The 25260-nt window shown below is 33.0% G+C and overlaps 2 protein-coding genes across 5 annotated transcripts; one reads left to right on the top strand and one right to left on the bottom strand.

The window, feature by feature from the left end:
• The first annotated feature begins 11823 nt into the window (after positions 1-11823).
• On the top strand, positions 11824-19330 carry LOC115986697 (ELMO domain-containing protein A-like). 4 transcript variants are annotated; one of them, XM_031109947.1, is made up of 10 exons: positions 12326-12538; positions 12662-12757; positions 13426-13535; positions 15996-16064; positions 16321-16436; positions 16562-16616; positions 17518-17638; positions 18069-18140; positions 18404-18498; positions 18805-19330. In XM_031109947.1, exons 2-10 carry the CDS (start codon positions 12730-12732, stop codon positions 18910-18912), a joined length of 774 nt encoding a protein of 257 aa, XP_030965807.1. In that variant the 5' UTR covers positions 12326-12538; positions 12662-12729; the 3' UTR covers positions 18913-19330. The 4 variants fall into 4 exon arrangements, with proteins under 4 accessions (XP_030965805.1, XP_030965808.1, XP_030965806.1 ...); XM_031109945.1 differs by lacking the exon at positions 12662-12757 and having other exon boundaries at positions 11824-12538; XM_031109946.1 differs by lacking the exon at positions 12662-12757 and having other exon boundaries at positions 11897-12538; positions 18093-18140; positions 18805-19160.
• Positions 19331-21580: 2250 nt separating this feature from the next.
• On the bottom strand, positions 21581-23838 carry LOC115986966 (nucleoside diphosphate kinase 1). Its single transcript, XM_031110398.1, has 4 exons — positions 23657-23838; positions 23243-23291; positions 22464-22695; positions 21581-22052 (listed from the first exon to the last, which is right to left on the bottom strand). Exons 1-4 carry the CDS (start codon positions 23705-23707, stop codon positions 21938-21940), a joined length of 447 nt encoding a protein of 148 aa, XP_030966258.1. The 5' UTR covers positions 23708-23838; the 3' UTR covers positions 21581-21937.
• Between the last annotated feature and the right edge of the window lie 1422 nt (positions 23839-25260).

Below are 25260 nucleotides of genomic sequence, written 5' to 3'. Positions count from 1 at the left end.
CTAGATCCAATTCTATTAACTATTAAGCAAATCCCTGGTGATAGTAATTCTTTATTTGACTATAAAGCATTGAGAGATGTTACTCAAAAAGATGAGTTGACTGAATCTTTTGTATTCTTAAATCAGAATATTTGTGATTTGTGTTATATTTTTAATTTCTTGTTCAGTTTTTTGCAAACCTAATGATTATGCTTCAACCAAGGTCATAATCATGGGTTTTACTTGGTCTATTTTGGTCTATTTTGGTCAAAGTGATAGTTGGATTCTTTTAAAACAGAAAGAATGAAAATTAAAATATGAGATTGCAGAAATATTTGCAAGATACTGTATCAATGGAGTAATGGGAAAGAAAAATGACTCAAGAATTTTTAATTCTTTTTCTAAGCGTTCAACCTTGATGTTAGGATATATACTGTTGAACTAATTTTATTAAAAAATTTGAGACCCTTTTGTTTTATATAATCTTTTTGGAAGATTCAACATGTATGGGACGCATGCTTCAGGTTGCTTAATCTGGGCAAGATCAAGTAATTTTCCCTATATTTTATTCATGTTGCAGTTTTGTGTTTCATATTTTATTTATTTTTTAAATGATGGTTAACTTATGTACCTTAGTTGTGCATTAACTAAAAGAATATTGTTGCCTAGATAAGTGTTTTTGTTAATTGTAATTTTAACTGGGTTAGGAGAGAGCTTAACATTGGAGGTTACTACTGATCATTGATTAGTTAAATTTGTAGTTGTACATAGGTCAACTGTTTGTTGTAATTCGCATATTCTTCCTGTTGCAGTTTTGGATGCTATTTCTGTTTTATTTTAATAATATTCTCGGTTTATTCGCCAAAAAAAAAAAAAAAAAAAACTAAAAAGAAGATTAAGGATAGCAATGGATTGATGGAGAAGTACCTAAAATTAATGAGGAGAATAAATAGGATTTAGGACACTGAGTATGGAGGATAGTCAACTTTAATGGTTAAACAACTATCAATTTCTTATTGGTCCCTCTCCAAGAGTTCATTGATCATACAATTTTTAGGGTTTCACTTGCATTTTTGGTCCTACTGATTTTTTTCCCTTTCTTTTTATGTTAAATTTGTAATTGTAAATATTTCTAAAATGTTAATTGTGAAGGTTGCAATTGATTTGACTCAAACATAGTTTGTTTTAGTCATGTTTAGAAATCAAGTTGCCAAAATTTTTTTGAGGAAAAAAAGATTAAGAAACGATAGTTTTTAGAGAGTTGAAAGTCTTGTAATTCAATCATACTATCATGTCTCTCTCATGAAAATAAAATAAATTCAAAAATCATCTTCCTCTCACTTGTTGTAAGAGAAAAGAAGGAAAATAATTAACAAGTGGGGGCAATGGTGTTTCTCTTTATCCGCTACCTCCCTAATTCATGTCTTGCCATTGTTTTCAACTCTAAACTATCCATCACTTGACAGGCTGACACAACCATTGCTATTGCCGTCATCCATTTTTAAACTACCTCTCTAATCCATGTCTTGCCACTGCCATTAACTCTAAACTATCCATCACCTGATAGGCCGATACAACCATTGCTATTGCTATCACCCATTTTTAAACTACGTCTCTCTTCTTATTGAAATTATTGTATAACCAAAACTTCTTGATTTTAGGTTAATTGTAGAACATTTCAAGAGTACATTAAGTGCGTACTTCCTCTTCTTATATAATAATGAGTCTCACTACTTAAATTCATGATGGGATAGGAAAATTTTTAAGTGCTCCCGGAGCACAGAGAAATAGTGTTTTCTCCTTTCACATTCATGGTGAATCCCACCATGAATTTAATGAGTGGACCCCACCATGAATGTGAGAAGAGAGAGTATCATTCTTCGTACTCCAGGAGTACCTAAGAATTACTCGATGGGATATAATTTTCATGTGAGAGGAGTTAAGGGAGTACACATTAATTGTACTCCCAAACTATTCATGATAGGATCCACTATTCATGTGAGAAGAGAAAATGTGCATTTATTGTACTTCGGATTTATTCTATAAGTTTCCATAATTCTATTGTTGTCATCATGGTTTTAAAAGTTGGAGTGGTCAAATAATCGAAAAGGGGTCTAAATCTCTGATTCCCCATTTTTACTAGTTGAACTACAAATTTTTATTAGTTTTAGCCAGTATTTACCAAACGGTTTAGGGTCCGATTCTCGGTTGAATTGGCCAGTTTTATCCAGTTTTTTAAACCATAGTTGTCATTGACATCTTCATTTTCAATATGGCTAAACTCATGATCTGGTATTATTTACCTCTTATGGTTAACAACTAGCGTCAATATTGTTAAGTAGGCTTTATTTTGCTGAGTTAGAGGCTATTAGAGACGATTTGACTTTAGCCTAAGACTTAGGTTACCATAATACTATTGATACTCATAGGATCATATTAACAGATACCCCTAAAGCAATTGTTAATAAACTATAATAAAAAAAATTTGACATCACTTTCATGGAAAATATAAAAAGCTGTCAATAACATTTATTGTTTTATTATTTTTCCAATAAAATATTCCTAAAAATAGCTCTTAAACCAATGACCTAAGGGCATTGTTTAACATTTACCACACTCATATTACTTCCCCTCTTGATTTTTTTTTTTTAGAGAGTTTCAACCTATGACGTCTGCTATGGCGTCTGCTCCTAAAGATAGTTCTTTATCATTAGACCAAGACACTAATTAATTTTTAATATAGGCTAAAGTCAAATATATATCTTCATCCAAATGAATCGTTCTTTCTTCATCCAAAAATAAAAGGGGCATCCTTTCTCAACCGTTGCAGGTGTTAATATATATATTTTTTTTGATAACCATTGCAGGTGTTAATATAGCACATATACTGAGAAGCTAACAATTAAATATGCTTGCTTATGACTAACCTTTTTAAGAACTTGAAATAGCCAAGCTTTTTTTTTTTAATTTTATGGACCTTGTGTATTTACGGGAAGTCCAGGTGTACAAACCCCTAGGCTAATTCAATTTGTACTTTGAATAGGTATCTTTATTTTATCTATATAATACCCAAAAAATAAAAAAGTAACTACACCCCATCATTAATAGTAAGTGGGAAAATTAAATTTATATTTTTCACCTTCTCCCAAAAGGAAATAAAAAAGCTTGTTATGTATATTACTTTAAGGAGACTTCAACGACACACTTTTTTTTATACGCACCATCCTTTTATTTTGTTGGCTTATAATAAGGGAAAAAGAATGACTAAACCAATGTTGTCCACGTGAAGAGAATTGAGTATTGTCTTTGAGTTACAAGACTTTTGACATATATTTATTATACTTATATGATCTTAATTATTTACATACATATGATATTGCCTAATGTAATAGTATAATAATAATAAATAAGTGAACAGTTAATAATAAGGTGGTATGTTTTATATATATATATATTGAGAAAAGGTGGTACAACATTAAAAAAAATGTGTACAATAGAAATGACCCATTATTTTAAAGTACATGACATTCATCTCAATAAGTAGTTATTATTAGACTTTGTTTGGATGAGTGGTATAATGAAATTAAGCTGTTGTTTTTTAAAGGTTATTTAACTTGTGCACGCTCTTTTAATTTTTTTTCAATAAGAACAACTGTAGGTTTTTTAGCTTGTGCACACTCTTTAATATGATATTGCCTAATGTAATAGTATAATAATAATAAATAAGTGAGCAGTTAATAATAAGGTGGTATGTTTTATATATATATATTGAGAAAAGGTGGTACAACATTAAAAAAAATGTGTACAATAGAAATGACCCATTATTTTAAAGTACATGACATCCATCTCAATAAGTAGTTATTATTAGACTTTGTTTGGATGAGTGGTATAATGAAATTAAGTTGTTGTTTTTTAAAGGTTATTTAACTTGTGCACGCTCTTTTAATTTTTTTTCAATAAGAACAACTGTAGGTTATTTAGCTTGTGCACACTCTTTAAATTTAAAAAAAAAAAAAAAAATAAGAACAACCGTTCTATCTAGTTAATTTTTCAAGTTCAATAAATCAATAAAAATAAACTTTTCCAAATAAACCCACATTGCTCTTTTCTTACTTGGAGGCTAATTGTGCATTTTGATAGTTTAGGAGATAAAGTGAAAAATGAAGTATAATTTAGGATAAAAAAAAAATCTAATTTAAGATCATAACACGTGTTCAAAATTAAATACAAACAATAAACCTAACGGTTCTAGCTCACAGGGGACCCAATTTTTGCCCTATCATCATAACTATAATCGTAACATATATATCATCTTTGATGTGCCATGATGAACAAATACAGCCTATGGCTATGGGGCCTTAGTTGACCCATTATTTTACAGTAACAACAAACTACAATAAAGCTGTTCCCTAGTGTTTATAGTCTTCGTTTTTTAACGAAGCTGATGATTTGACATACCTGCAGAATGGTAACAACACGACTATAATCTCATTTCAATGTTTATCAATGCATGGTTGTTGTTATGGTAAAAGTCTAAAAGTGATATTACTGATATAAGAGAGACATCAAATCTGAAAAGATTTTATACCCTCCAATGTGGATGAATAATTGTGTTTGCTTGGGTGCCATATAAAAAGAGTACTAATCTTCACGAAGTGGGCAAGGCATATTGACTAGTGAGTAGTGACTATGATGTTTTTGTCTATAACCCAATTATCTCCACCCAGAAATTCACCCATTTCAGTGGCATGCTGAGTTGGAATGAACTTATAAGATATACATTGATGAAGTTTTGCCTAACAATATCCAAAATCTATTTGCCAAACCCACTAATCATTGTGTTCTCTGATCAGTTTGGTAACTGGTATCATGCCCTAGCTAGCACAATGGGATGCTAGAACAGCTAGCTAGCTCTCTAGTGCATTTGACAAGCACCCCCCCAAAAAAAGAAAAACCTAGTTTTTGAGCTTATTTTGGTTAGTACATTGTACATCAAAAGAACTTTTTCATCTTTATTTTTACGGTACTTTCAATAAATAAACAATCAACAACAAAACGCATTTAGATTCTTGATGCCAATGCCTTCAATTTTGTATTAGCTTTGCGGCTGACATTGTTGTGCCAATCTATTTTCAGTGCAATGATGCTTTATAGAGTGCCTTTGGCGTGAAGATATTGTTCACAAGAGCTTGAGGGTAAAGTTTCGACTAAATCAAATAAATGTCTTGTATCACACATTTAGTTAAAAATGAGAGGACCGAAATTGGAGAATTCAATTGGAGGAGAGCCTTTCTTTTTAATTCAAGTGTTAACACAAATCTAATACAGACTTATATCTATTAACGACACTAAAGTAATAAACAATGCTTTGTTGAATGTTTCCAACTGATGATGCCGAAACGATCACCAATAGATCACGCAGTACTCGCACGCTCAAAGTAGACCTGCACAACAAAATAATAAAAGACCTCACAGAGAGCACCGGTGTAGTGCCAGCTAAATACCCTCCGAAAGTCAAGTTAGAATTATTCTCATAACTCTAGAGTGCTAAAGAGGGTAAATTATGCGTACCTTGATTTGTGAGGGTATTGGGGCTTTTATAGTAGTAGTAGTAGGTTGGCCTCTCCTCCTTGATATAGAAGTCTTTTCCTTATAGGAATCCTCTTGAGTAATCCCAAATGTGATGGACAAAACATTTCCTTGTAGAGAGGATCTTTCATTAATGCACGTATCTTTCGGAATGCTCTTTGCACTAGGTGTCTGATTTCCTTTAAGACTCTACCAGGTTTCCAACGTGTGTAATAAGTATCTGGAATTATTCTAGGCCCTGGGCTCACCTATTGCCGGCCCATGGGCTTGGATCCGTCAGGCCCAATATGGTAAAGGTTCGTCATGCTAATTTTTGCCCCTTTCACCAACTTTCCATAGAATTTTTTATTTTTTATTTTTTTGATAATGCCATATATGTTGATTGCCATATACAAATTAAGATTTAGCTAAGGTAGTTTTCAAGTTTAACTCATATATTTGTTATTATTATGACGATCAAACCAAGAATACATGAGATATATAATATTCATTCCATTGAATAGCATATAAACCTCATTCAAGCCTTGTTCACTACTTCTTATGCAACAGTTGTTCTTTCATTTTCTTTTTGATATTTGGACAGTCGGTGGTGGGGTTGTACTACTTGTACAAGTTTTTCATTTTCAATTATACAATTTTTTATAAGTGAATACTAACCTTGGTTCTAACGCATGATGTGGAGACTCCATGGCCTTGTAAATTTCACCATCTAAACTAGCAGTAGTCTTTTTTGAGATTGGTAATTTGGGATGATTCCATTGCTGCCGAACTATTCATTGTATGCATTTGGCCAGGATATTTGGAATTGGATCATAAAAGTGACGATATTCAAGCATCATGAGGGGACATAATGCACATGTGTGTGCAACCTTCAATGAAAATGCTTAAATTGGAAAATGTGATACCCAATTTCAATATATGTCAAGGAAACCAAAAATAATTCATGAGCTAAATTACTACATGATTATAGGCTGGAAATTAATCAAAAAAAAGTAGTGGCCATGTATTTGGTTGGAGGACCCTCATTGGGCTTTGCGTGATTTAATAGTCTAGTGTCCCAATAATCTATAAATTCGATCTCATAAAACTGCAACTCTTAGCATGAAAAGCATTTTTTTTAAATGATAAAAATAAAATAAAATTGGTCGGTACCATGAAAAATATATGAAGATTTTTGTTACACACTGATTGTTAAATAATAATCTACTTTCGCACTAATTTTTTCCCTAATTTTTTTTTAAAAGTTCAAAATTTTTGAGGTAAGACCGAAGTTTAAGCGTTCAATCGATGTCAAATTGTGACATGTCATTTAATATTTTTTTAATAAATTTCATACTTAAATTGTGTGTGTGTGTATATATATATATATATATATATATTAATTTCTCATTCCTTACTAAAAAAAAGCGTGTGGCCCACTAGTTTGGACTTTGGACATGTTTATTCGCTTGTATTGGAAGCAAGTTCAAGTTTGTAACGAATATAACTAACTTATGGACTTGTTTCCGATTAATCTGATCAGACCGCTCATTCCGGTTTGGGTTTCAAAACAACGGATATATCTCATTTTTCTTTTTCATTTTTTATAGAAAAATAATATATTTTCCAATATTGTTGGAATGGTCTCAACATTCAACAACAAGTTACTTTTCAGAAACCACATTGTTTTTTCAAGGAAATTATTACACATGCTTTTAGAAAAATTTTCTTTTGCCATTAAAAAAAGGAGAGCTAGATAATTAATTAAATTAGATAGACAAACTTAGCATTAGCTTTTTCATATGCATGCCACATGTAAAAAAGTTGAGGCATACACAAAAGCATGAATGCTTTCATGTTAGATTCACCGAAACGTAAAGTAGCCACAACTTTAGTGAAGACCCATGCGCGTGGACCATAACTCTAATTAATTTTGAAGGCACTGATCCTGATAATAGCACGACCAACACAAAAGCAAAATCCTGATATTAAAGGAGCAAAGTACAACATGATGTTGGTGTAGGGTCTCTCACATAAATGAAGTCTATATACATCATGGCATGGTCCATGTTAGCAACATCCCATGTGACCCCTTTTTCTCTTTTAAGTCTTTTTCAAAAGGGTCTTTTTATCTTTGTAATTTATATTTGGGCCCAGCTAACGGATGTTTTTAGGCCAATTTTTTTTATACCTCTTTTATGAGAAATATGAAATGTGTAAAAATAAAAAAAAATTATTTTCTCATAAAAGTTTCTAAAAATATTTCTTAAACCAATGCATTTAGGTTATTTGTAAATTTTTCCATTTTTAATTTTTAATTACCCTATTTTGTCATAAAAAGTTTCTAAAAATATTTCCTTAATTAAAATGATGTTCTTTCAAAAATTTGGAAAATATAGATTATAATTTAGCAATTTTTACTCCTACCCTTGCCCTTGGGCAGTTGGAGTTTAGTAATAGATCCTCTCCATATTTAAAATAGATTTATCACATGACTCATATTAATTGATTAAATATTACAAATCTAAAGTTGTACAAACTATCAAGTTATTTTAAATGATGTGGCACTCTATATACTATTAAATCCAAAAAAAAAAATATTCTAGCCATAAAATAGATTCTCCATTTCTAATGAAATGAAGAAGATCTTGTACCTTGAAGTTTGACCTACTGTTCAAAGAATTTCACCTGAGAAAATCATGTAAATTTGTTCATTTGCTGATAGTTAATAGCAATTCAAAATTTGAAGTGTAATTGGTTTCCCAAAAAAAAAAAATGAAGTGTAATTTAAAATAAATATTCTAATAAATAAGGAATTTTGTATTGTAATATTAATGAGGGTTGAAGCAATTTGCCAGGCAATAAAAAAAATTGTTGCTTTATTTGTAAACGTTTGCATTTAACAAGTATATATTAATTACTTTTTATGTTTTTGTATTCTAATAAGTACTATTGTTTTCTAAAAAAAAAAAACATTTAAACAGACAAGCAAACATAAATAAAGAAAAAAGAGAGGACAAGAGATTATCACGAAGACAGATTCTTTATATTTTATGGGAAAAATAAGAGAGGAGAACTTTAACGCATCCACTAATGGTTCTCTAAAACCTACTAATATTTTCATAGTCTGTATTTACTTGAATAGATTTTAGCCTTTTTACTAAAGAGGGGGAAAAACTCTTATTTATTTATGTTTTTCTTTCATAGATTGAATATATTTCTAAATTTTGGATCGAACTTCATTGAAACAAGTAGTGTCTTTGTTAACCAAATACAACCTGTTTACTATACGGATTGAAGTGGTTCATGTTTAGGTCAACCTTACAATTTGTTTTTACACATAAGACATCATATCAACCTACCTAAAAAAAAGTAGATTGTGTTAGGATTTAATAGTTTTGACACGATTGTTAAACATGTAGTATTTAGTTGACCCATGTAGTTAAATACCTTTAACTCAACATGCTATGAAGTACAGACATGAATTACCACCCGAATACCATTCTTATAACTCATAAGTCAAAGCACCAAACATACTGCATTAGTGCTTGCATAATAGAAAAAGTATAACATTTTAGCCAACCAAATCCAAAATTCACCCATATCAATCAATGTAAAGTTGTGTAAAAATATATAATTGCTACAGTAACTATAAATTTACATTGCACACTATTTATTTTGCATTTAGTTTTTTAGTAAAAGAGAATGGATGTTGGTTGTTGTATGTAAAGAAAGAGAAACAATTAAAAAAATCAAGATTTTTGGTTATTTTAATACATGCAGTATAAAATAGATAATTTGATATGCAGTGTCTTGAAAAATGAGTCTATAAAAAAGCAACAGACTCTTATGCTAAAATAGATAGAAATTTTTACACGAGTTGATTTGAATGCTCTTAACATCAAGTTACCAAAACACACTTGAATTTGTTCTCCTTAAGTTGTTTTTTTTTTTTTTTTTTAAATTTTAATTTTAATTTTTTAATTTTTTTTAATTTTAAATTTTTTTTTATTATTTTTTTTTTATACAAGATAGAAATTTTACTTTAACTTAATCTAAGTGTATATGTATGTAAAACTCCCTCCTAGAGACTTGAACTTTGACCCTTATCCTTTACACCCCACAAGCACTTATACTTGTAGAGTGACTATCGCACATTTAAAAGGCATCAATGCAAAATTTACACATTTAATCCCTAAAATCACTCATATTAGTCAATGAAAAATATAAAAGGTATAAATTTACACATTTAAGCCCTAAAATCACTCATATCAGTCAAGCTAAAGATGTGTAAAATTGCAAAATTGCTATAATAACTGTATAAATTTACACTGTCACTATTAATTTTCCTTTTAGCTTTTTATTCTCTCTTTAAGTATCCCGAAGATAAAGGAAGAGAGTAGATAATGATTATTGTGTGTGAAGAAAGAGAAACCATTAAAAAAATTCAAGAAAATTGATATTTTAATAAAATGTAGTGTAAAATAGATAATTTGACATAGAGCGTCTTGAAAAGTGAGACTTAAAATAAAAAAAAGTAGGCTCTTATGCTTAAGTAGGTTTTTATACTGTCACTATTCATTTTGCTTTTAATTTTTTATTATCTCTTTACATATCGTGAGGATAAAGGAAAAGAGTAGATGGTAATTATTGTGTATGAAAAAAGAGAAACAATTAAAAAAAATTTAAGAAAATGATATTTTAATAAAATGTTGTGTAAAATAAATAATTAGAGATGTCGTGTCTTGGAAAGTGAGTATGTAAAATATATAATGTAGGCTCTTACATTATCACTATCCATTTCGCGTTTAATTTTTCACTATCCCCTTACATATCGTGAGGATAAAGGAATAAAGTGGATGGTAGTTGTTGTGGGCTCTTATGCTAAAGTAGGCTCTTACATTATTACTATTCATTTTACATTTAGTTTTTTATTATCCCTTTACAAATTGTGAGGATAAAGGAATAGAGTGGATGATATTTGTTGTGTGCAAAAAAAGAGAAACAATTAAAAAAAAATCAAGACAATTCGCGATTTTAATAAAATTTTGCGTAAAAAAGATAATCTGAGATAATGTGTCCTAAAAAGTGAGTCTGTAAAATATAAAATGTAGGCTCTTAGGTATCACAAGGATAAATGAATAGAGTGGATAACAATTGTTGTATGTGAAGAAAAATAAACAAAAAAAAAAAAAAAATCAAGAAAAATTAATATTTTAATAAAATATAATGTAATAGATAATCTAAGGTAGTGTCAAAAGTATCTTAAAAAGTGAGTCGGTAAAATAGAAAAAGTAGGCTCTTACACGGTCACTATTCATTTTGCATTTAGTTTTTGTATTTTCTTTTTATGTTTTGCAAGAATAAAGGAAGAGAGTAGATGATAATTGTTGTGTGTGAAAATAGATCAACAATTAAAAAATATATAAAAAATCAATATTTTAATAGATATAGTGTAAAATCGGTGTCTTGAGAAGTAAGTCTATAAAACAGAAAAAGTAAGCTTTGACATTGTCACTATTCATTTTGCATTTAGTTTTTGTATTTTCTCTTTATGTTTTGCGAGGGTAAAAAAAGAGAGTAGATAACAATTGTTGTTGTTGTTGCGTGTAAAGATAAATAAACAATTAAAATAATGGATATTTTAATAAAATATAGTATAAAATCGGTGTCTTGAAAAGTAAGTTTGTAAAACAGAAAAAGTCGGCTCTTATAATAAAATAGGCAGATTTTTTTTTTTTTACACAAGCTGACCCAAATACTCTTAACATCAAGTTACCATTCTATCTAGAAGGAGATTCTGAAGTGGTTATAAATGCTTTGAAGAGTGATGAAAGTTACACATATTTGTTTTTTACATACCCTCAAACTAGACAATTTTGTAGCTCACAACCCAACTAAATATGTTAGACATTTATCAATGTAAATGAAGGATATTTCTTTCACACTTTCGTTCTTCTAACTGATAAATAAAGTTTCCAGTTCTTCTCCCAAAAAAAATAAAAAAATTAAAGTTACCAAAACACCCTGGAATCCGTTACCCTTCAGTTAAGTGGTAAAAAAGCCTCACTTCCCGCTTTTCAACTTTTTTTCAGTTCAAAGCCACCGTCCCCATAAAGCCCACACACGCACACACGCCATCATTTCCAAACCATTCCGTTATATTTTCCCAAACAGTATATATATATATATATATATATATATAAACACAGTTAAAAAAAAAAAAAAATACCATAAAAAAAAAAGGCTTTAAAAGAATTAAGATTCTGAAGTGCGTTTTTAATCTCCGATTTCCTCTCTAAAGAAAAAAAAGTTCTCCTCCTCATCCTCATACAAACAGAGAGAGAGAGAGAGAGAGAGAGAGAGCGCTATATGTAAATGCAAAGTGTGACTCTGAAACTGACTCTCTCATGGTGTTCGAGTCTCAGATCTTGAGCGAACCCTAGCTTTTAACCCGTACTCAATACACACTTTTTTGCGGCCATTTTCGTTTCTCTCGAAAGATTTCGATTCTCCTTACACCATTTCCTCAAGAATTGCTCTCGTTCTTCCAAGAAACGGCACCGTTTTTCGGCCTCAGCTCCGTTCTGATCCATTTCTCGCTTTGTTTCGCCGAAATCCCGCCGGAGTTGGTAGAATTTCTCGTTCTTGCTCATCGGAATCTGCGATTTCCGGTTCGTTTTCCGAACCGCATTATTCTGTACCGTTCGAACCGCTCGCGGTTTTTCGTTGCGGCAGTGTTTGGATTTTTTTTTTTTTGGTTGAGTGAGTGAGAGAGAGAGAGAGAGAGAGTTTGATTTGGATTTTGGATTGGAGTTCGGTTTCGGATTGGTGAGGAAGAGGATTGGCTAGGGTTTTGTTGGTGATGAAGGAGAAAGTCACTGTGTAGTGGCATTGCCTGTAAATATGGATGATAGAGGAGGGTCATTTGTAGCGGTGAGGAGGATTTCACAAGGTCTGGAGCGAGGCAATACATGTCATTCAACTTCTGGTACTTCTTTTTGTTTGCTCACTTTCTCTCTTTAGAATTTACCTCGTCTCTCTTTTTCTCTCTCTAGAAAACTCTCTCTCTCTCTCTCTCTCTCTGAATGCCTTTTTCTTCTTTGAGGTTTAGATCTGTGAATTGGAAGTGAGTAATTGATGCATAGCACTGAGTATTAACTGAAGTTCTACGCTGACTTGATGTTTTCTGATATTCTAGCTTGCTGTGGTGCGTGAATTTTTGTGATGAATACTATTTTTTATTTTTTATTTTTTGGTTTCTGATTTTGTATGAATTTTTTTTTACTGTATTACTGTGAAATTTACTGTCTGTGAAGATCATAATCGCGACGAAAACACTGTTGTTTAGTTGTTACTCTAGTTCATAGATGTTAGATTGGAATAGCTGTAGTTTTGAATCAGCCAAAAGAATTTAAAAATTGCATTAGGTTTGCGTGATAAGTTTCGTATCGTTACGAGTTTTGTTCAATTGATCGATAACAGTAAATGTGTTTTTTGACTGTGTATAAATGGTGATTTATGGGGGCGTGTCCTGCATTTACGACTTGATGTGATTTGATTTTGCTTTGATATTGTAGTTTATAAATCAACTAACAGCCCTTATTTGTTGTTAAAGGCGTACTTTGCAAAAATCTGTTGACGGTGAACAGTCTTCAGTTCAGTGTGGTTTGGTTTTACCGATGACAAAAGAAGAAGTTTGTAGATCTAGTTAAATCTGTCATAATGTACATTCGGATAATATAGCTTTGCAACTGAATATTTAGAAAGTTGATTTTTTCATTAGTGGGTGGTCAAATGTAAGATCCGAAAATAAAACTTTGCAGCTTAATATTTAGAAAGGTGATTTTCATTAGTGGGGGTTTTACCTTTTTACAGCTGAAGTTGTAGCAGGATCAGCAGCATGGCTTGGAAGAGGTCTTTCTTGTGTGTGCGCACAGAGAAGAGAAAACGATGCTCGTCCCTCATTTGATTTAACCCCTGCCCAGGTAAAAATCTTGAGATTTGATTAATTGGCTTTTGTTAAGAACAATGGCATCAGTTCCTTTCTTATGCTCTTTGGGTACCCTGTCGGTTCTAAGTCTCTAGCTTTTATGAAGAAGGGAGTTTAGTGGGTGGATATCCACGTTCTCTAATGATTTTTATAACTTCCATGTTCTCACAAATCACATTTGATGGATGCATAATGAAGTACTGATTTGTATTAAACGTTGTAGTTGTAGTCTTAGTCTCAATTGCATTGTGAGAGGGCACGTAACCCCTCTCACTCTCTTTGTTTGGCACTTCCTTCTGATTTGTTTTCAATGATTTCCCACAGATCATTTTTATTGGTCTTCACTATTCATTCTTGGTATCTCTGTTTTGAATTTAATAATCAGATTGTTGTGGCGGCATGTCCAATAATTATGGTCTTATTTTTCATTTGGTTGATGGAAATTGGCATAGGGTTCATATTTGTAGGCAGTCTAACTTGCATGGAGCTTTCACAAACTAATCTAAGGGTTCTGGATGCCCATTTTGAGTTTGTGAAATCTCGCACTTCTTTTAATCTTTACAGATTGTCATGGGCCTTAAGCCCTTAATTTCTTCCATGTTTGTTTAGGTGACATGTAATTGAATGGTCATTCGGATTTAGTTCATTACTAAATTGAAGACTTCAATGTCAAATAGTGATTTATCCCATACATTCTTGTTTTCTGCTTGTCTCTGATGAACAATTGCTTGTATGTATTACCACACTAACCTACATCCATTTTCATTGTTTCATTGTGGATGGATCTTTTTTGACAAACCAAAAGATGACTTTGTCTTAAATTCTGTTTTTAAATGCCTTTGGAAGGTGAGTGTTTGGTCTGGAATGTCCTAGGCTGACATGGAAACCTGTCATTGGTCGATGTAAATTGGAAACTTTGTCTTATATTTGTATTCACTAATTTTTCTTTCTGGATATAATCAATCATACAAGACTCTTCTCTTTTCAATCATCACTGTGAAAACCCTTTTATGCGACTGCTCTAATTCTGAAGTGTCACAAGTCTTTTCGAAAAGGTGTATGCTATAAGCATGTAACATCAGATTGGTCTTGGCATAGTTATATGATATTATGCTAACATTCAAACTGTAATTCAACTTGAATTGCTCCAACAAAATCAATTGGGGATCCAAAAGAATACATAGGTCAAACTTGCTGCTGAGTTCAGATTTATTTCTCCTTTTGCCCACCATCTCCTCAAATTGTCCACCTCTACTCCTTAGTGCAGCACTTACAATGTGTCCATGTGGAATGTATTGGGATTTGTATTCCAAGTGCCTGAAATCACTGTTATCTTGTATATAGAATTTCAAAAAAATTTATGATATAGGACAAAACCAAAATGATGTAGTAATAAAATTTAAGGTCAGGAAAATACATGCAATCTAGGAGTCAGCACCTAGCAAGAGAGAACAAAACCTCTAGAATTTAGCACCTAGGGTTGGGTGCAGTCAGCACTAGACCATTGGAAAGATTTCAAGAGATTTTATTTATCAATCAAATTTTAATTTTTGTCCTTAGGAGGACAATACCATACTTACATAGACTATGATTCAACCGTAACTCTAGTTGACATAGAAAACCCTAATTCTAATTGATTTGGGAGATCCCAATTATTGAATAACAAAATAACCTCAGCACAGGGAAATTAAATAAAAAAGTATTAACCTAATAAAACAATAAAACTCTAGCTGACCAATTAAAAAAAAAATTGACTTCCAAAATTTAATAAAAATAAATATTTTTTTGTGCTTCCCAAATCATATTATGGCAGTTATCTTAATTCATTTGGCCTGCATATCTAGCAAAAGATTTGTTACCTATGCAGTTTATTGAAAGCTCTTACTTCCAAAGGTAAAAGGTAGCTGTCTTAGGAAACTGATACTGTCATTGAAAAATGACTTGAAATGGCACTGTGACCTGTCAGCTCTCTTGGGACTAGAAACCATATCTATTGGAAGTATAGAATATTTTTTTTTTGATAAGTAAGAATGATATATAAACGAAAGGCTACTCTATGCATGAAGAACATAGAGCAAACCTAGAAAATACAAGAAAAGGAAAACAGAGAAAAACAAAAAAGAAAACCAAACAATAGAAAAATTACAAAAGAGAAAGGGAGCAAAGAAAAGAAGGGAGGGAATATTTCTTCCTGCTATATTTGCCACTATGATTCTGGTGGATCATTGTTTTCAATGTTGGTCAAGCACTGTTTCAATTTGGCACCAATTTTTATATGCTTTTAATTTGTTGCAGTTTCATCTTATTTCTTTCATTAAACTAGGACATATTAAAGCTTGCAAACTTGTCTTCTTAAACTACCCTCATGGTTTATATTGATTAGTATCATGGTTTATATTGATTAGTACTACTTCCATGAAAGTTCACAAAATTTCTTTGACATCGGTGATGTCAGGAGGAATGCTTGCAGAGGCTACAGAGCCGTATAGATGTTGCCTATGATAGTTCAATCCCTGAGCACCAGGTATCATTTTGTCTAAAGATTCGGTTAACTTTCTGGAAGTAGATTTAATTTCCAATTATATTCATTGTATATATGCGAGCTTAATTTGGAAGAGTTCCTATATATAAGCAATTTCCTTATGTTTATTAGTTTGATATATGTGCATTTCTGTACATTGAGAGAAAAGTTCATCAAATCTACATGGAACTCCAGTACATTCCAACAATCTTGGAATTGCGAAGGCTCTTCTAATATTTTATGTGATTCTTTGTTTTAGGAAGCTTTAAGAGCTTTATGGAATGCTGCCTTTCCTGAAGAGGAACTTCGTGGTTTAATATCTGAACAGTGGAAAGATATGGGTTGGCAAGGCAAGGATCCATCAACAGATTTTAGGTAGTTAGAATTTCATTCATTATATCCATCACACATTTATTGATAATTCCTGTTTTTATTTTGGGTTTTGTTTTCGTATTATTAACCTTAATATCTCTAATTAATGGAATTTGGATATCTGGTAGGGGTGGTGGTTTCATATCATTGGAGAATTTGTTGTTCTTTGCGAAGAATTTTCCGGTATAATCTGTTTCTTATCTTGTTTTCTACTCCTTTTCCTTAAATATTCTTGAATGCTGACAAATAGATATTTTGTTACTAGCAATTTGTTTAAAAGCCTTATTATATAAAATAGGAGGGGCACTAATGAAATTTACCATTGATAGCTTCGTTTTACATTGGAGGGAATGGGAGAACTAATGGTCATTTAAAAAAAAAAATTATCTGACTGTTTCTCTAGAAAATTTGGCCCAACTGGTTAGATGCTTGTCTTATGTTACAATCACTAGTGGTATTCCCTTATAATGTGGAAATGTCATGAATCACTGGTAGTATCAAATAGTTCATAATATTTTCTTTGTGCTCCTGGGGCCTTCTACCCATTTTTTGTTCAAGGATGGTGCGGTGGTGCCTTTGTGAATGCCTCTGTGTTTTTGGTTTTTCTACCCGTGTAATGTTTATATTTTGATTCTGACGTTAAGGCATGGACTGTTGATTTGGATAACTCTATGAAATTAGTAATTACTAGTAAGATGTCAATCATTTCAATATACATGTGTTAAAATGGGACACTTTGTGTGCAAGTTTGCATGACCGTAGTAAGCACATTCATTACTAATGCGTAATACCTGCGTGTCTGGGAATCATCTTCCAAAGAAATTTGGGGTAGGGCTGCCTACCATAATCTCTCCTAGACCCTGCAAAAGTGGGAGCTTTGTGCACTAGGTGCAACCTTTTTGTAATACATGTGTGTCTGTGTCTTTGATGAACTTGTTCTTATTTCTGTAAAAGTTGTGCCGCTTTGCAAACAATTTTTAGAAGGTTATTTTCAGCAAGTTTTATCTTTAATTTTTGCCTTTCTTATATGCAACTCTTGTTTTCATTTTGTTAATTATAGAACTTATTGAACCTTTTAATGTAGAAATCCTTCCAAGATCTTCTCCGAAAGCAGGAAGGTGATCGGTCAGTGTGGGAATACCCATTTGCTGTAGCTGGTGTGAATATCACATTCATGCTTATACAGATGCTTGATCTGGAATCAGGTTAGTAACATTTTGTGTTCATTTCATGTTTAAATTCTTATGAGGATTATCCACCATTCCTGAGAGGAATGGTAATTCTTTTTAGAAAACTAGAAGAGTCCTTTGGACTCGCCTCTAGCTAGTAAAACTCATCTGCCAGAACTAATTGCTAGGTCATGCATTCACTTGTGATGGGCTAAGCAGTTTATGCTCATGCCCAGGAGCAAAAATATGGATATTATATACTATGACAAATAGATCCTTCTGGCATATCCAAATTGTGCTTATGTGTGTTAATTTTTGAAATAATTTTATCCTAGAGTATGCTGCTAGCTGAAAATGCCAGATTTGAAAGGCAAAGGGTTTTCTTGTGTCTTTCAAGTCAATTAATTTGAGTTGGAATTTGATTTGTGAAAAATAGTATGGTCATAAATTTGATGCTTTTCATCAGATAACAGTGTATTTAACTGTACAGTCAAACCACGGACACTTGTGGGAGCAAATTTTTTGAAGTTTCTTGCAGGTAATTTTGTGTTGGCTCTTAGTTTGAACTACTGCATTGCTTTACATTTTTGTTTATGAAAGTTGTATAGAAATATTGTGGAAGTATCCTTGTTGCCAATTCATTATTCTATCTGAGGATCTATGTTAAGAATTATCTGGTTCTTTCATTAAGTTAAATGTCATTTTCTATTGCAAGTATTTATCTTCAAACATCATAATTTTTTTTGCATGACAAAATGAAATGGCATTTGATCTTCTCTTATGATGTTTTTTGCATGACAGAAAATGAATCGGCATTTGATCTTCTCTATTGCATCACGTTCAAGCTAATGGATCAACAATGGCTTAATATGCGTGCATCATATATGGATTTCAATGTATGTATTCTTCAACCTGAGATTTCCTTGTTGTGATGTCGAGAACATTTTAAGTTACAATGAGTCCTGTGTGGGCAGTGTCATCGATGAACAGATTAATGGAAAACCTCATGATAGGATCTTCGGTTGTCCACTTGTCCTCTTGCTTAACAAAAATAGCTTGAATCAATAATTATTAGAGAAGTTGTTCTTGGATTCACAGATGCTGTGTTTATTAGCAGCAATGGCTGTTTTCCTGGCTGCTCTTCGATTGTTTGTAATTTGTCTTTGATGAGTTGTGTTCTCTTATATTGTTTTTCTTTACAGACGGTGATGAAATCCACACGGCGTCAGCTGGAAAAAGAGTTGCTTGAGTTGCTTGAAGACATCACACGGCTGGAAGACTTGCCGTCATACAGCCTTCTTACCCGATAGTATAGCTCCTAGATTTTAACACGATGGCTTGTAACAGCATCATACATGTCGTCACTGGAGACACTGTTGTTTTTAGCTAGATGGTGTTTGTATATGATACGGTGCTCCTCATTTTAATACTGCTTGCTCACAAGAGAGAGTGTTACCTTTTGATTTCTCAAAAAAAGAGGGTTTCTTGTAGTTTGTAAGGCTGAGACAACTACGAAGTATGATTTCAATCAGCTGGTTTAATTACTGCAGTTAATTTTTTTTAGGCGAAGAGCATAGCATTTCGCTCACACTACTGCAAATTCAAAATGTAGGTATGGTACCAACGTGGGGTTTTGGTTTGGGTATAAAATGTTTTTCTGAAGATTTTACTGGATAAATGCTGTTCCAAACCGCAAGGAACTTAACAAGGCAGCTAAATTATTGTTAAGACGTTGTGTACAGTTGACGAAACTGGAGTTTCTTCTGTTTTCTCATAATTTACATTTATAATATGAGATTGTTATTTCATAGCGTGAACGACAGGGGTGGTTTAATCAAGTATGAAATAATGAGGTCTATTTGTAGTTTTTTCAGAGTTGCGATTTGGAACTTCGATAAGTAATTCAATTTACTTATGCTGCCCAAGTTTTGTTTCGTTTTTGGTTTTTTTTTTTTTTTTGGGGATGAATACACCGCCCGAGGTGCTCTCAACCTTTTCCCCTTAGACGGTTGTAGAGTTCCAATGTACTTAGCAGCCCACGGGAGTGACCAGGCGGTGGGCTTTTTTGGGGTACGCCGTGATGTAAATTCAAAGGTCTTACACTCTTACGTTCAATCTATTATACCATTGAGCCATTGGGTTTTGAGGTGTCAATCTATTATACCATTGAGCCATGGGGTTTTGAGTTGTCATAGACAGAGTGGAAGAGTTTAGCATATATATATAAAGAAAAAAAAAATTAAGCAATTTATGTAGCTGTATAACTCTTTTAAAGTTATGCTTCTTGTGGGGGATGAATATGAGCCTGGGCCGAAAACCAAAAGTCCAGTAAGATCATTTTTAGAAAGCTAGGCCCAGCCCAAAGACACGGATAAGGATGAAGTGATTTGATAGATAGAAGGGAACATTCTGAGATCATTTCCACGGAGAGCCGGACTAACTACGATTACGGAGGTGATGAATTGAATCCTCCCTATGACGGATGATGAAAGGACCACGGGTAACCAATTCCCTTTTGAACCGAGGTACCACCTTTTATTAAACCACCACGGGAAGTGCAAAGAAGGATAAACACCACTAAAACAATCACCTCCACATTAATGAAGTTCTACACCTAATCTCTACTACATTAAATGCTAATTGATTAGCTTGAATAGTGAAAACACTCTAAAAGTTCTATCTCATGATCAAAGAGTGGCAAAACAAAGGGGGATGGGACAAGTATCCCCCAAATCCAATTGGAAATACGCCAACTGGGGAGAGAGGGTAGGGAAAAATGACTATAAAAAGGAGAGGTGCAATAGGAGGGGGGATTCAAAAAAGTTTAGTGAGAAAGCTTAGAGAAGAATAAGAGAGAGAAAACTGTAATAGAACAATATGTCTAAAAGTTTTTAGTCTTTAATCCCATCCCTTGTACCTTAAAAATCTCGTTTCTGTATCTATAAAAGCTTTTTTGGTTCTTGTCTTTCAATTTGCTGTTTAGATCTCCCATTTGTGAAATATTTGCTTTTCTCTTTATAAAATAATTGTGTAAATCATTTTTTATATCACTTTTCTCTTAGTGGTTATTTTTGGCCTCCACACCTTTTTTTTTTGGCAATAGTTGTATTTTTGTCAAATATGTATTTTTTTTTTCAACCACAACTTCTAGATGTAGTCATATTTTGGGTAAATTACTTTTTTCTATCCTAAACTATCGTCCTGAATTTCAACCCCCAATTCTAAATATAAATTGCACTTGATCTCCTTGACATTTGTTTTGCTATTAACTTTTAACATGATTTAGCATATTGAAAGACCAATTTACCCCTCAATTATCTATTTTGGAGGGAGGGGTATATTAGTCTTTCAATACTAAATTTCTTCATACTAGCACCAAAATAGATGTTAGGGAACACTGAGTAAGTGTAATTGGAATGATAGTTAAATGTGGAAAAATGTAATGTACCCTTGTATTTTTGTCCAATATATTTCTTTAAGCCCAACACACCGATAATAAAAAGCAGGTTCAACTAGTCTTTTACGTTCCATGATGACGCGCTAACTACCTCTCCCACTTCGGCTTAAGACCTCAAAAGTTTTAGCTCAGTTATTAGCAGCGAATGTTGGAAAGAATCCAAGGCATTTGCTCTCATACTCGCACATTTTCGCCCACTTACAAATCACAAGGAACATTCATTTTTGGTTCGGAGGCCAAAACCTCAACCTCAATGTTGGCATTCCCCAAATCTCCTGATGAACAAGCAAAGCCGCAAAGGGCCAAACAAGTTGAAATAAGTTGCAACATTTATATTAATCAATAGAACAATCAACAATACTGTCAGCTATAGAAAAATTCACTCGTCCAATTTTTTGGTCTTTTGGAAGTTGTGCTAATCTTCTACATGCAGGACTGTTGGCCTGTCCACAATCTGATTTTACTGTTACTGCATCACCAGCTAGGCAGTTATACTGTTATACAGCAAATAATAACAGCTGTTGATTCAATGTCAATGCAGCCAAGTATTTAACTATGACAAATTCAAGTGCCCCGACCAAAACTGAATCCATCCCCAAACATAAATTACCATATCAAATCAGAACCGCATCATGATTGATGGCCTACTCATCCAAACCAAAAACAATATCTAAAATAACTCAGTGCACAAACAAACTTAAACTTAATACCATCACTGCAAGAAAAGTGCAAATGACATGCACATCTTGAGTTCAAAGGGAAAAGACATAACATAAAAGTCAAAATTTCATAACTAGCTTATCGAGTTGTACTTGTAAGACTCGTAACAATAAATATGCGGAGGAAACTGAGCATCAAACAACGGCTCAAGCAAGCATTTACTCGTAGACCCAGTGGTGAAGGCTGCTCTCCCAGTTAACAGGGCCATCAGGGAACCACAGTGCAATTTCTTTCCTTGCACTCTCAACTGAATCACTTCCGTGAATGACATTCCTGTAAAACAGAAAGTAACTTCTATGTCAGATATTGTTCAATCCTCAGGTGACACTAATCCAAGGTTACAATATAATCAACATTTTTCACTCTACATTCCTGCATAAAATTTCAGTTTCAAAACTTTAAGCAACTGCTCCAGGAGATTATCAAAAGAATGTGGAATGCCAAACATTTAGCTGTGATGCAACAGTGAGAATTAGTAGACAAATTGCATTCAAGACGATAATTGCTAGCTCATTTATATGAGCTAACAACCCAAGCTTCGACAAATCCATTAACCACATAACCAAACCAATGACCTAAATGATATACCTTCAACTTATCAACAAAATAACCTAGAGGTTAAGAGTACAAGTAGTGCAGTATGCTAAAAGAGGAAAAAACAGTTAGGAGGAAAAATTACGTTACCTGCCAATTTCAACAGCAAAATCACCACGGATGGTTCCTGGAGCAGATTCTGAGGGGTTTGTGGCTCCAATAATCTTTCGGCCAGTTACCACAACATTCTTACCTTCCCAAATCATAGCAACAACAGGACCAGAAATGATGTAATCAACCAATCCACTGAAAAAGGGCTTTGCAGACAGATCAGCATAGTGCTTCTCAGCAAAAGGTCGGTCCACAGTGATGAGCTTCAAACCTAAACACAATTCACATGCATTCAACTAGCGATGAGTAAAGGAATTTTAATAGTATGTCGGAGTTCAATAAAACTTAGGCAAGATAAACACAGCAGTCTTGGCTCAAATGACAATTTCTTCCCCCCATAAAAATGGTTTGGATGGTCAGATAAAAGGTATAAGAACAAGTGAGTGCGTGTGAAGCTTACAGATCAGTATGTGTATAAATCATGAGAAGACATTCTTATAAAACTCATAGAAATATGCCTTCTAAATATTCCTTTGCCCAATCACAATGGAAGTCTATGCATGTAGACTAGAAACTGTTCTAGTTTTGTTTTTAATATTGATCTGTCAAAGAGTAGGCCAAATATGATATATGATAAAACTGAGAATCCAGAGTCTCAGACAGACATTATCGATTTATATATTAGAAAACACACCCTCACACGTGTGTGTGTATATATATGTGTGTATGTATGTATATAAAGCTTCCTAGCACATACTAAAGCCAAACCATAACAGTCACAGTTGATATTATAAGATGAACAGTGAAAAAGGTAGTACCTTTCAAAGAGAAACCCTTCTTCTCAAACCTGCTAATAATCTCACCAACCTGAAACACAAATAATTGCCTTAAATTATTGAACTACGTTTAAATAACAAGTTAAATACTACGCTTCCAAAAAAAGCCCAACATAAACCAACCAAAACTATTTTAATTTCACATTAAGGTTTAACTATTTAAGCTCATCCCCTTTTCTCAGGGACCAAACACTAGATCTACAAACACCATCAGCACTTCAAAAACCAAGTAAAAACCCACAACCCAATTCAGATTACATACCAAAAAAGTAAACCCAAAATTTTTCCTTCCCTTTCCTACACTTTCCCACCAGCCAAACACCAGATCCATATACACACTATCAAAAAACCAAAAAACAAATCTTTAACTCAAATACAAAAAGAAAGGCAACATACCAGGCCTCTCTGGACACCATCAGGCTTGATCATGATAAAGGTCTGCTCCATTTTTGTCTCTGAGGTCTTTTGTTGTAGCTCTAAGGTGTTACAAGAGAGAGTTTTGACGATATGACAGGAGAGAGAAAGGGAGAAAGAGTGCTATATATATGGCTCAAAAGAGAACTCTTTAACCCTAATTGCGCGTAAGAATATTCGCTGAGAAACTCTTTTTGTTTTTTGTTTTTTCTTTAATGATTTATTTGAGTAGCGTACTTGGTGGTCAATGACCACACCAATTGGGCTGAAACACATGACCGATTCCCTCGAGTTTATTTTCCACGGAAATAATATTGAAATTACAAATGTGTTCTATTCTTTTTATCATATTTTAATTTGGTCCTTAACGTTTTAATTATGTTAATTAGTTATTAATTTTTTTAATATTGTGTCAATTTAGTCTCTGTTGTTATTCTCTTAATGGAAAAAAGATTTAAAAAAATCATATTAAAACTAACTCGTGAGATCCCCAACCACTGATCTTCATTTTCTCTCCCTAAAATCCATTACTTTTGTACATACAACATCAATCAAGAGCGAAGAATAAGTCCTTGTAGGGTGTTGGAGGGTAAGGGTCAAAGTTCAAATCTTCAAGAGAGAGCTTTACACATCTATACACTTAGATTAGGATATAATAAAATTTCTATCTCGTAAAAAAAAAAAAAATTCATGATTATCAGAAAGAAAAAAGAAAAAAAAGAACCAAAATATTCCTTGTCCAGAGATTATCCACTGTTACTTTGGGTTGTAATCTGAACAAAGAAGGCAATCTTTCTTGGGACCTTTGTACATCAATACTCCTCCAAGGAAAACATCTCCCTATAAACCCCTAAAAACTTAATAGTGACGTCAAGTTTTCCTCCCTCTGAAGTCCAACAAATCTAACCCATCCTTTGGCCTAAAGCTGCAGTTCAACAGTTCAAAGAAATTTTCCATAGACTCAAACTCACAATCTTGTGGCACTCTAGTGAATTTTAGGGTTCCAACTACACCCCTGATCCAAATATAAGACGCAAATGAGGCATTCTTGTCTATTGTAATTTCATACGGCTCAAGGAACATATCCTTAAGACAAGAATCTTTTCCAAGTATCATACCAAAAACTCACCCGTATACCAATTCCGTTAATAAACTTGATTTTCTTGTAAATTATATCTCATTTGCTGTTGATACATTTCGAAAGGCTTACCCCACGTGAACCACATACTTCTCCATTGACCAACCCTTCTCATAAATATTCTTATTCAACCCCAATCCGCAACAATCATTTCCCTAGAGAAGCTTGATTGAATTCAAAAACCCAAATCACAACAATCATTTTCCTAGAAGAGCTTGATTGAGAGTGCTTAGCTTACCAATCTCCAGTTTTAAAGATAGAGAGAGTTGAGAGATTTTAGGGACAGGAGATAGAGAGGTGGGACTGTGGCACCAGCCGTATCTCAGTTTTAATTTTTAATTTTTATTTGACTTGGCGGTCGGTTAATTTTACTTTAAAAGTAATTTTTTATTGTTCAGTTAGACACATTATCTTTTTTCATCTGAGAGATAATGACAAGGACTAAATT

Source organism: Quercus lobata, chromosome 4, assembly GCF_001633185.2.
Source record: "Quercus lobata isolate SW786 chromosome 4, ValleyOak3.0 Primary Assembly, whole genome shotgun sequence".
In the NCBI taxonomy this organism is placed as follows: Eukaryota; Viridiplantae; Streptophyta; class Magnoliopsida; order Fagales; family Fagaceae; genus Quercus; species Quercus lobata.
This window is presented reverse-complemented; position numbering and strand designations above follow the sequence as displayed.

What these genes read in the sequence shown, in the direction of transcription:
- LOC115986697 (XM_031109945.1), top strand. Translation starts at nt 12,454, where the DNA reads ATGGATGATAGAGGAGGGTCATTTGTAGCGGTGAGGAGGATTTCACAA. An exon ending in TCTTTGCGAAGAATTTTCCG is followed by an intron (nt 16,617 to 17,517) that starts GTATAATCTGTT and finishes CTTTTAATGTAG; the next exon opens with AAATCCTTCCAAGATCTTCT. An exon ending in CATCATATATGGATTTCAAT is followed by an intron (nt 18,499 to 18,804) that starts GTATGTATTCTT and finishes TTTTCTTTACAG; the next exon opens with ACGGTGATGAAATCCACACG.
- LOC115986966 (XM_031110398.1), bottom strand. Translation starts at nt 23,707, where the DNA reads ATGGAGCAGACCTTTATCATGATCAAGCCTGATGGTGTCCAGAGAGGC. An exon ending in ATGGTGTCCAGAGAGGCCTG is followed by an intron (nt 23,292 to 23,656) that starts GTATGTTGCCTT and finishes TTTGTGTTTCAG; the next exon opens with GTTGGTGAGATTATTAGCAG. An exon ending in GAAGGGTTTCTCTTTGAAAG is followed by an intron (nt 22,696 to 23,242) that starts GTACTACCTTTT and finishes AATTGTGTTTAG; the next exon opens with GTTTGAAGCTCATCACTGTG.